Source organism: Hyla sarda, chromosome 12 (assembly GCF_029499605.1).
Source record: "Hyla sarda isolate aHylSar1 chromosome 12, aHylSar1.hap1, whole genome shotgun sequence".
Taxonomy (NCBI): Eukaryota; Metazoa; Chordata; class Amphibia; order Anura; family Hylidae; genus Hyla; species Hyla sarda.
In genome coordinates, this window is record NC_079200.1 from 63,979,617 (window position 1) to 63,992,000 (window position 12,384).

The following is a 12,384-nucleotide window of genomic DNA, read 5'->3' on the forward strand; positions in this document are numbered from 1 at the left end:
GAAGTGTTTCTTTCAAGCACTTATTTCCAGAGTTAAAATCCGAGGAGGAGAAGTTTGCAACATCCTCCTTCACTAATGTTACCAATCATCTTCTCCTCCTAACATTCCTTGTAATTGTGGCTTTTTCTGTACAATCAAGCTAAGGGGTATGTTCCTTTAAACTCTGATAAGAGGGGGTAACAACAATGTCCCCTAAAAATGAATGTGGCTGATAGTGTTAGCTGCCAGACAGCTCTTTCCTGTCCCAGTAGAAATAGGAGACAAAAAAAAGAAGAAACCGCACAGGCGCCTAGTGCATTATCCCAAGACAGCAATAAGGTAAGAAGAGATGGTTAATATTGTGCTCACATAGAGCGCAACAAATATGCGCATATCACCCCAATGCAAGGGGTACTCGTATCCCGGGAGTGCTGCGAAGCCGTAGGGAAGTGGAAGCCGATGCAGGGCTCTCCACAGTGCATGTAGTCGAATGGGTGAAAAAATCCCTCTATAGGCGCTGCTTCTCCCAAAGGGATGATTCGAGTCAGAAGATCGATTAAAAGATGAAATTTATTTGAACCAATGACACATTTCGGCAATTAACCCTTCCTCAGATTGGTATACTTGGTATCAGATTGGGAGAAGCAGCACCCATTCAACTTTCCTGTCCCAGGGACTCAGGTCAGGAAAAGCATGAAGCATAAACAGCTCCAAAATTTCCATAAACAGGTTAGTGGTCCCCAGGGACCACTGCCGTTAGGCACTTAGAGCATAACCTAAGGGAAGGGGACAAAGATGTTCCCATAAGAGCTAATATGGCTGACAATGGTAGCTTCCAGATATCTACTTTATGTCCCAGAAACTAAGGTCAGAAAAAGCATGGAGCACAAACAGCTATGGTTATACAATAGGCTGGAGGGTGGTGTTTGGGTCCCATGGGATCACTCTCGTCAAGATTATAGAGCATACCAAAAGGAAGGGTGACACATATGCTTCTAGGAGAGCTAATACGGCTCACAATTGTAGCTGCAAGAAAACTCAGAAATTCAGGCCAGGAAAAGCATAAAGTACAAACAGCTATGGTTATATAACAGGGCAGGGGTCTCCATCAGACAGTTAGAGCCTGTCCTAAGTTCCTTTTGTTTGATAACCCATCTAGAGTAGGGTAACACATGCTGTTGCTGCATATTTGCTGCTGCTTATTTTCCTACCCATTGAAATCAATGGGTAGGAAAATACGCAGCAAATATGCAGCATAGTACGGCAAGTGTGACCCTACCCTTAAAGAGTATCTGTCATGATCTTGTTAAATAGTTTATTCCTCCCAGGTCACTGCCTCCATCATGATAAACCACGCCCGAACTTTATTTTTATAATTTCTTAGTTTTCTACCTTGATATTGCTCTGTAGTTTCTGCTCAGCCCCTGTCAGATTGACAGACTAGCAAGAGGCCTTCCCCAGCAGGCGTGACATCATTTGAAGCCATACAGGGGAGAACTTGCTCCCTCACTCTGCTACACACAGCTCAGAGCAGTTCAGTGTGAGATGAGCTATGATTGGCTAAGGCTGCATCCCTTCCTCAGCACTCCAGACTGCATTTCCTGATTTTGGACTTCTGCCAGGCCAGCAGGAGTCCAAATTCTGTGCAAGAGTTGGGGAAAATATGCTCTGGACAAGTAGGGCGACACCTAGTGGAAACTTTTTTAAACACAAATAAAATATAGAAAGCTTCATTTTTTTACAATCAAAGTACATTAGAAACATTTTCTTTATTTACCATAAGGAGTGAAATAGCAAATATTAGTTTTAATGAGAGTGCCCATTTAAACTGTACTGTGGACCACACTGGCCAACGGCCTCCAGGAACTAAGCTAATGTGCAGTCTACCTATGAACCAAACCCTCTAATATTTGTGTTTCAGATGGAGCTCCAGTCATTCTTTATATTTTGCACTTCTGAGATTCCAGAAGGAGACGGATGCTGTGATGTCCCAGCCAAGGTGAGTAGATGAGCGCACTTTGCTACTACATCCCTTACCCAGTGCTTATCAATAGATACTCCTAATGTCAAGCATAACTATGGAATACAAACCAGCAGAAAAGTAATGATGAGCCACTATTGTAAAATCAAGATTAATAGTCTATTATTGAGTCATAGCCATGTGCAGGAGGCATATAGGCAATGGCTGTCCTCTAGCCACCAAGCACTTCAATTGGCCAACATGCTTGCTGTGAAACGGCCATTGCCCATATTACAGTGTATATACTCCATAACATAACATCATTTTACAATAGAGTGCCACTCGTCTTTACTTCTCAGCTGGTTTTCTATGGACTTGCGGAATTGTAACTATGGAATTTGCTGGTGTTCTGTAACTAGTCCCCTTGGGGCCTATAGGTTCCCGGCATTTGCAGTCTCCACAAGTTTCCTAATTAAATATGAAGTGCGATCTTTACATTGACGTTTATATTGCACTGAATATGCTGACAATAATAATACACTGTGAGGTACTAGATATTATGGGCACCGAAGGGATCTAGGAGCGAGGGGTGAAGTCAATACACAGGGATAATGTGTAAGAAAATGTATAATTCGATTGGTTAATGATCCCCCACCTGAGGGTCTCTATCTGTTGTGCAAAATGCAACTCCTATCATGTCCTGACATGCTATGGGTGGGGAACATTGTCTTAGGTTAAAGGTTCTATTGGATTCATTCTTTTTAAAGGGGTACTCTGCCCCAAGACATCTTATCCCCTATCCAAAGGATAGGAGATAAGATGTCTGGTCACAGGGGTCCTGCCGCTGGGGACCCCCGCGATACCCCTGCTGCACCCACCATTCCTTTAGAGTGTCGGGCGCAGCTCCGGAGGCTGGTGACATCACAGCCACGCCCGCTTGTGACAGCCATCCCACCCCCTCCCATAGACTTGCATTGAGGGGGCATGGCCGTGACTTCACGAGCTGGGCGTGACGTGTGGTCACAAGCCTCCGCCCTGCAATGCCAGTCCTCCGGCACCTCCGCGATCAGACATCTTATTCCCTATCCTTTGGAGTACCCCTTTTAAGGATGCTTTTATAGTGAAATAGTGACATCATTCTAAGCATGTATACAGAGACAGATGTGTATTTTATTCATATGGTGGCTACATCATTGGAACACACATTGTTTCAACACCCAAGTCCTCTACCAGCATCATAACTACCCCTGTAGGTCCAACATCATGGGCACTATCCTAGCTTCAACACCACAGGTCATGTGTCATCATCACCATCATCTACTACATATATCCCATGTTAGATTTACTACAATGACTGCTTTCTTGTTTCAGAGGGATAAGAACAGCTGTCCAGCACCACCATCTGCCTGCACCTGCACATCGGAAATTCAAGGGCCCCAAGGGCCTCCTGGACCTCCTGTAAGAACCATACTTTACATCATATAGAGATGGATAGTTTTAGATGGTTAGATTTGGTTCTATTGTGTCATTTTACCTCTTCTTCTAACAGGGACCACCTGGGCCTCGAGGACCCAAAGGGGAACAAGGTGAAGATGGAACGTTGGTATGAAAGTTTGTACATCCATCTTCTGGAACTGTGGAATATGATATGTTTCTGATATCTCAGTATTGTTCATGAATAGGATTAAAGGGGTTCTCCGCTGGATTATTTTTTTTTAAAATGAACTGGGGACAGAAAGTTAAACAGATTTGTAAATTACTTCTATTATAAATCTTAATCCTTCCAGTACTTATCAGCTGCTGTATGCTACAGAGGAAGTTCTTTTCTTTTTGAATTTCCTTTCTGTCTGACCACAGTGCTCTCTGCTGACACTTCTGTCCGTGACAGTAACTGTCCAGAGCACGAGCAAATCTCCATAGCAAATATATCCTGCTCTGGACAGTTCCTGACATGAATATAGGAGTCAGCAGAGAGCACTGTAGTCAGACAGAAAGGAAATTCAAAAAGAAAATAACTTCCTGTGGAGTATACAGCAACTGACAAGTACTGTAAGGATTACAATTTTTAAATAGAAGTAATTTTCAAATCTGTTTAACTTTTTGGCACTAGTTGATTTAAAAAAAATGTTTTGCAGTGGAGTACCCCTTTAATAGCAGGAATGTAGTTAATGGAACCAAACATAATCCTCAACCCTCTCTATAGTCCCTAATGTCATAGAAGGGGACTACCTTAAACAATTGACCTAGCCCATCTATTAAATATGAATTCGGGTAGAAAACAGACATGGTGCACATCTACAATCTTGTATAATGATCTGATTGCTTCTCAGCATAATATCAAAAACTAACAGGTTGTTAGTATACATTTTTGATCAAAAAGTACAAGCCCACTCGCCACGTCAAGGCCACCTATTCAGAGTGGGTCCCTAACGTCCCTAGCATAAAATGGCGTAGCGCTGGGCGGCGACCACCACCGCCGCGACACCAGTGCCCACGGGGGGGGGGGGGGGAAACGACCCACCGGCAGAGCGGGCCCCAATGCCACTCAAACTAGTCTATGGGTCGCACCCCCCCCCGCAGACACGGCGCCACGGCAGCAACGTACGCCGCACAGCACCACACCAGTGTGAACAAGGTGTAATAGCTCACTTACCATGCTCTCCCAGTCAGACTGGGAGGCTGCTAGGAAAGAAATGGCCCTTGTGTAGCTAACTACTACTTATATAGGGTTGGGCTGAGGGGGTGGGGAAGAGTGCAGCACATGTTCATCTATTAAATATATAGACAATAATGGGATATTGTGAAGTATGTCCTGTAATACCATATTGCCAGCCTTCAGAAACCCCTACCTATTACTGGGGGTTTATGAAGCCAGACTAGTAGGGACTGTCTGATTTAGGACTGGGCCAGCAATGGAAATACCATCACCTGGCTATCCCAAACGCCATAAATCTAGGGAATCATCCTTGTCAGATTTGCCTTTTTTTAGGGGTTCTCCACTAGGGGCAGTCTGCTATAGACAATTCCTCTTTCTTGCAAGGGTTTCATGAGGATGAGTTGATCCTTTTGTGTTTGCTGCTGGGACCCCCAGTGACCATCTGTAATCTTTAGAGAAATCTGGCAATGAGTACTCAATTTCAAAGCAGCACCTCCACAGGGGAAATGGAGCATTACACTGTGGGCATTGAAATCAATGGGTGTAGTGCAGGACAGGATGGGCCCTCCAGAGAGAGAGAGAGAGAGAGAGACTCTCTTTATAGATAGATGAGGTTCTTGAACAGAGGACTATGAAAATGATTTTCTAAATTGGACAGCCCTTTTAAGTCTCTAAAACAGCTGGAGGAGTTAGCAAATATCCATATTCAGTCCATTACACCTGTGTTTTATCTTTGTACCCTCTATTCTGGAAAAATTATGTGAATTTTGGATTTCCAAATGCCTCCTGAGGTGTCTAATAGTTGTCATGGTAACACACCCAAGATACCAAGAGAATTATTTTAAGTTTCTTTTTGTCTACATGTATCTCCTATCTCACAAAGGCAGCAGCACCCCCCCCCCTCTTCCCATTTAATGGGTTCTCCGCTATCCTAGTCTCCTCCTGTGCTGTATTTTATGGTGTTCCTTGCACATCTTGACCTATAAATGAGGAATATTTTATTACTGCACTTCTTATAACCCCCCTTCCTGCGTCATGCTGAGGAGTGGATCGTGCTTGGGGATTTAAAGGAAACTTTTAATTCCTCCACCACCTGCATTAAATCAACACGTAACACTTTGGGAAATGAACTGAGAGGGAATGTAATCAACACGAGGGAGACGCGGGTCTAACACGCTGATGAAATGTAAAGCAAGGTGACAATATCTGTAAAGATGGCGTAGGATGTATTATTTTTCCTAGTTTACATAGTGTAGAGTCTGAACCTTCTTTTTGCTTCTATTTTCTTTAGGGTGAGGCGGGAGTAGCTGGACAGAAGGGTCCAGAGGGTCTCGGAGGGCGCATGGGATCTCCTGGAGCTCGTGGGATGATGGTTACTGGACCAATGGTATCAATAGCTTGGTCAATTTATTGTCATTTAGAGATGCAACATGCCATCAACACATGCCCACATCTAATGCCATGCCTTAAAGGGGTACTCCGCTGCTCAGCGTTTGGGACAAACGGAGCAGCGGAGTACCCCTTTAACTAGTGATGTGACCATCACGTCTATGATCCTCTCGGTGACAAGAGTACCAAGAGTTCTCTCTTTATCTACATAATATTTTGGGCCATGTTTATTTGTGCTGGACAGGACAGGAAGTAACAACCACATCCAGCCATTTTTGGAGTATCATGTCTGGTCAACTGGCCACCGAATGCCTTCACATACACAGCCTTTCTAAGATTCTCACAGCACTCAACCTACAATTTATACATGTCCCCAGTACTTACAATGGATGACTAGAGTTGTAGACCTTGTATGGACACTGCAGGTGGCACATCTCCGGGTTCTTAAGGTCCACTCAAAGGACCACAAAGAGGTGATGAGAGGTTTGATGAGATTTCCATCTATCCTTGATGCTTCCAAAAGATTATGGGAAGCTTTTAAACTTTTAAACCAAATTGGAGCCTACTCATATCTAAGGGTTCACAAATAAAAGTCTGCTATATTGGTTACATTTTAAATGTGTTGATCCTAAACTGGTTCTCTGCTTTGGACAATCTATGTTTGTTAGAAGGGTCCTCAAACAGATTACGAAGTTTTACCCTTATAGAAAGGAATCAGCAATAATCTATGGGGAAACTTGGTAATTAATGTTAATTTCCTTGTAGCACCACCACAGGTGAAATGAAAAATTACTCAGTGTCCATTCACCTCAATGGGTTGTTTCTGTAATGCATGCAGGGCAAGTCGTCACGAACAAGAGAAGCTCTTTATGGCCACTCTTCACTCTGGCCAAGAAATGGAAATGATCAAGGGATCCCCCACTATTAGCTTAGAATTCACCAAAAGGTTTTTGACAATGGTTTTTCTAAACTGGACAACCTCTTTAACTGGGCACTGATAGCAGCTGGTCCTAAAAATAGTCCAAATTGGTCGTTCAATGCAGATACCAGTGCAATCTTTGCAACAAAGGAACACTTACAGGACAAAGGGAATTCAGGAGTCCTGAATGAAATTTAATTTGGAGTTTGGGTTCCCCAAGTTTCTCTTTTCACTAAATATGTATTTTATTTCAGGGCCCTCCAGGTATGAAAGGTGAAAAGGGGGACATAGGAAGTCCTGGACTTCAGGTAATAAAGAATTATTTTGTTTACACTACATTACTACTGTTGTGCTTGGAAAATTCATGTATTGGTTGAAGTTTAAGAAGTTGATATTGGGGATCCCATCAATAAAATCTGTAAAGTGCAGGACAGTGGTGAGGGACCAGAAACCGGGGTGCAAACATAGCAGTCATACACAAGGGCCTGGTGCTTGAGGAAAGACCTAAGTTTGCTCTGCCACATAAGAAGACACAGTATGTTAAATAGCACAGGCTACGTAGTGTCCCTGTTGAATATTTTTATTGGTGCCCATGAGCTTCAAATAATGCTCAAGTGAGTGATTTTTCTGCTCCTTCAGGGTCCCCCTGGACCAGAGGGAATGCCAGGAAGAGATGGGATGATGGGACCCAAGGTATGTATGGCAGTGATGATGATCTTAGTGACATGCTTAGTTATATGGATTGTAGAAATCATTATAGGATTAAGATTTTTTAATAGAAGTAATTTACAAATCTGTTTAACTTTCTGGCAGCAGTTGATTTGAAAAAAAAAACAACTAAGTTTTCCACCAGAGTACCCCTTTAATATGATTATAGACAAAAGGCATCATATGTAATATGTATGAAAAAATAACAAAATATAACGTTAAAAACATTATACTGAAGGAGAATGAGACGCAACAACTATCACGTGAACAGGGTCCTATAACATTAATATGTGGTGATAAAGTCTTATCTCAAATTAAGACCTAGTGGTTGACAAGTGCTCAAAACAAACATCTAGTATATCTCACGATTTAAAAGACGTCTTCTCAAATGCCCTTCTCTATTGTGTTTCTTAACCTTTTCAATGCTGTATACCTTTAAAGATCTAGTGTTGTCAGTGTGAACATCCCTAAAGTGAAAGTGAACAATTAGAAACACCAACTTTAGAGCTTTAGATATCCGATATATGTCTCCAATTTCTTAAGGAAATTGCTAGTACAGCTAGTACATATTGGTAATGGCAGCTATAGCAGGATGCCAAGTAAACTACCAAAGTAGTATTGCAATTAATGGATCCTTTAACTTTGTATTCCCTATCTGTAACAAAGGATATAAATGTGTTTTTCACCTCCATAAATGTTACACAAATCCTATGTCCACAATTATATGGGTGAGCCCAAATTCAAAATCCTCTAATCCTGGATCATCCTAAATAGGCTGGGAGAAAGCAAGGGGCCATTCCACCTATTTAGGATGATCCAGGTATAGAGAGTTCTGCCTCTGGGCTCACCCAATATAGGTGTGGACATAGGGTTTGTTTAACATGTCAGCTTGACACCCTACTGCCACATAGCACCCGGAGTACATACCCTGTGACTGCACCTAGAAAGTGCACAAAAGTGACACAAAATCATTATCCACTTTTTCACAATTAGTGTGCTACACAAAAAAAAACTGTTACACTTTACTTGCAATTAAAACAGATCTTGCAGGATTCGCTCTGATGTGATGCTGTACCTACAAATATTGTGTTTGTGTGGTCCAACTCCTATCTCTGTTGTTCACTGATCACTATCCCTCACAGAGATCTTCACCTAACACCTGCTATCTGTAAAATGACTGCTGAAGCTGTTTGCATAGGCTTTATAGTGGGTCTGCTATCATTCATTAACTGCCTCCTGATCAGCTAGGAGAGCTGTTTGCAAAGCATTATGGGCTACCCAAAGGTCATGTATTCCTTCCTCCTTCTCCTTTCTGCCATGTGGTATCTTATCAGGTTCTGGTATCTAACCAAACCCAGGTTCTACGACTTTGGTTTGCTCATCTCTAATGTTGACTATGGGTTTGTTTTTCTTTTGGCTGTCCTATCTCCCAATGCCATCAGTTGCCTTAAGGAACGAGAAATACTGGAATTATAGTATCAGAACATTTTTACTGCTTCATAGTTTGTGGATTCTTCTTTGAAACTTTTCTCCAAACAGTTTTCTAAATTGTCAACATTTGCAGTGAGGCACGTATCTCCATGACAGCTCATTATGCGTCTAAAACTCTCCAGACAAATGTGACCTTTTAATATACAGTTGGACTTTGCTTACCACAGAGAACAGCAGCTGGTTTTTCAATAAATCACTTTTTTTTGCAATTTTTATAAAAAATGCTAATATCCGTGAACTGGTCCTGTTGACTTATAACAAGAAAAGGCTTGTATAATGTATTGTTAACCATATACGTACTCCAACTGTATTATTTGACCTGTATATATGTGCAGGGTGTACGAGGTGTGGAAGGGATGTCTGGAATGCCAGGACCACCTGGGCCTCGGGTAAGGACCATGAACCATCAAATGAATGCAAAATTCCATGCTGTTTACAGATCTATGAAAGAGTGTTTTACAGGGCCTGATGCCACAAATCCCCTACTGACCTGTCTTTACATTGATTCTATTACCTCATGACTCCATTGAGTTGGTTCCAAGTGGCCTGCTGACTGCTATATTAAGATGTATAGTGATCAGGTTCTGTGGAGCTATGAAGGATCAGGGTTTTGCAAGCACATAAACCATGCCGTATACCAGTGTTCATGTGGGTGTCTAAATCTCATCATACCCAGTATTTAGCTGGTTTAGACAAATGCTTGATTATGAAGGTGCGGACTTCCAATGCCATTTAATAAGTACATATTGGATCTATATACAGTATCCCCCATAAGTGAGTCCACACCTCACATTTTTGTAAATATTTTATTATATTTTTTCATGTGACAACGCTTAAGAAATTACCCTCTGCTACAATGTAAAGTAGTGAGTGCACAGCCTGTATAACAGTGTTTAATGTTGTGTACCCTCAAAATAACTCAACACACAGCCATTAATGTCTAAACCTTGGCAACAAAAGTGAGTACACCCCTAAGTGGAAATGTCCAAATTGGGCCCAAAGTGTCAATGTTTTGTGTGGCCACCATTATTTTACAGAACTCCACCCCTAAACATCTTATTGTCTGATCATGGGGGTCCGGCCACTAGGGACCCCCGCGATCTTCGCCACGCCACCCCAGTCACCCTGTGCACGGAGAAAACTCCTCTCTGTGCCGGATGTCTATGGGAGGAGGCGTGACAGCAGTTTGCTAACCGTCATGCCCCCTCCTATACACATGAATGAAGGGGTGTGGCGTGATGCCATGAACGCGGGAGCCCCAAGCTTCCGTGTTCAGTACATCCACTGTGCCGGCCCAGAGATCGCAGGGGGTCCCAGGGGCTGGACCCCCTGTGATCAGACATCTTATCCCCTATCCTTTGGATAGGGTATAAAATGTTAAGAAGCGGAGTACCCCTTTAAAGGGTACCTCTCATCAAATAATCTTTTGATATATTTTAGATTAATGAATGTTAGATTAATGAAAAATATGCTTCTTTCTATTGTATTTTTCCCGATCAGTCCTGTCAGCAAGCATTTCTGACTCATGCTGGAGTCCTAAACACTCAAAGCTGCCAGCCGGCTTTGTTCACAGCCAAACAGGCTGTGAACAAAGCAGGCTGGCAGCTCTGAGTGTTCTCCTTTGTGAACAAAGCAGACTGGCAGCTCGTAGTGTTTAGGACTCCAGCATGAGTCTGAAATGCTTGCTGCCAGGACTGGTAGGGAGACCCCTAGTGGTCATTTCTTCAAAGTGGAAAATTAAATAGAAAGAAGCATATATTTTTTAATAACATGCAATTGTGAAGTTATTCTGCATACATTTATCTATAATATATCAAAAGTTTTTTTGATGAGAGGTACCCTTTAAGTCTCATGGGCATGGGGTTCACCAGAGCTTCACAGGCATCCACTGAAGTCCTCTTCCCTGCCTACATGACAACATCAGAGTGCTGGTAGTTATTTAAGATTCAGGTCTGTACAAAGACCTGATGAGGCAGCCACAAAATACTTGTCGCAGCTTGAAGTCCTTGCAGGTACCAGAAAAAAAAAAACAAATAGGCCCTTGGAAAGCTTTTCTCTTTTGAGTTGGTAATCACTCCCTCCTGGAGTTGGTAAAATATATAACTCCTTCTTAGAGACAATAGAATATCTTGTAGTCCCCTTAGATAGGACTGGATAATTCACCAGGAGTAGCAGAAGTCCATAAGGTATCTCCATGCACTTCCCGATAGGGTTCCCTTATAGACTTAACTATGTTGAGCTCAGCTAGACTACTTCTGCACAGTCTGTGATTCTGGCAGAGATTTGCTTACTTGCACCTTCTCAGAATAAGGTGCTAAAAGGAATATGTGCTTAGCCTGGAGGCTAGCCTTAACTGACAACACATGTTCTGGGCGAGCACATGGCTAGAACTGTTCTGAATCAGATTTCTCCCCTCTACTTAAGAGGTAGACTTTCTTTGTGAAGATCCTCCCACTTACTCGAGCAAATTCTACATTTTATGTACTGTATATGTAGCAATGTTCTAAATAGGGTCTTTCTCACATACCCATACATGTTTTAAGCAATAGATGGCAGCAAATTAAATAAGTAGATTTACAGTACTCATATATGCTGTGCACGGCATGAAATACATAGAAAACAGCAGTGTAAAATCAATTTTGTAAAAAATAGTGACAGAGCTGCCATGAAACGCCAATCAGTAACTTATGGAAGAAGAATCTATACTGAGACACTGCACCTCTAGTTCCCTCTGTCTTCTGTAGACCACTTTGGTCCCTTCCCACCAGACTACTTTGTCTCTTTTGAACACTTCCCTCCCCCTCTCCCAGACTCCTTTTTCCTCTGGATCCCTCTCATTTCCTCCTCAAGACTTCTCTGATCTCGCCTTCTAGACTCCTTTGTCAACAGCTTGTCTTCCTTGAGGACAAAAAAAGGGCATGTATAAATCCAGTCACCCAATCCTTCTTTCCCTCAACATCTGCCATCGGGAGGAAGTTAGGACCCACCATACATTTTACATTGTTGGCTAATCCCACCAAAATAGAGTTCTGTAAACCACATTGGGTCCAGCTAATGGTTCCTTTGATGGGACACATTTAGGAGCCCAGTTGATCTATTTGGACTTAGAACACCATAGAACTCCTTGAATTAAAGGTTTTTTTTTTTTTAGATGGGAATTGTTTAGAAGACTAGGTGTGACTGACTATTAGAATGTGTTTCATCCATAATAGACCATTTTTGATGTCTTCTATAAGATCGAGAATAGAACAGAATATCTATTTGTCATTGTGTCAACAAGCC

The 12,384-nt window shown here is 42.3% G+C and overlaps 1 protein-coding gene across 2 annotated transcripts in view; it reads left to right on the forward strand.

Annotated features, from left to right (window-relative positions):
* Positions 1-12,384, forward strand: part of COL20A1 (collagen type XX alpha 1 chain) — a 156,600-nt gene that overhangs the window by 132,658 nt on the left and 11,558 nt on the right. For both annotated transcript variants that reach the window (XM_056547885.1, XM_056547886.1), the window contains 7 exons: positions 1,901-1,978; positions 3,311-3,397; positions 3,489-3,542; positions 5,887-5,982; positions 7,158-7,211; positions 7,543-7,596; positions 9,438-9,491. In XM_056547885.1, the coding sequence (XP_056403860.1) occupies positions 1,901-1,978; positions 3,311-3,397; positions 3,489-3,542; positions 5,887-5,982; positions 7,158-7,211; positions 7,543-7,596; positions 9,438-9,491 (477 nt within the window). The remainder of the gene's footprint in view (positions 1-1,900; positions 1,979-3,310; positions 3,398-3,488; positions 3,543-5,886; positions 5,983-7,157; positions 7,212-7,542; positions 7,597-9,437; positions 9,492-12,384) is intronic.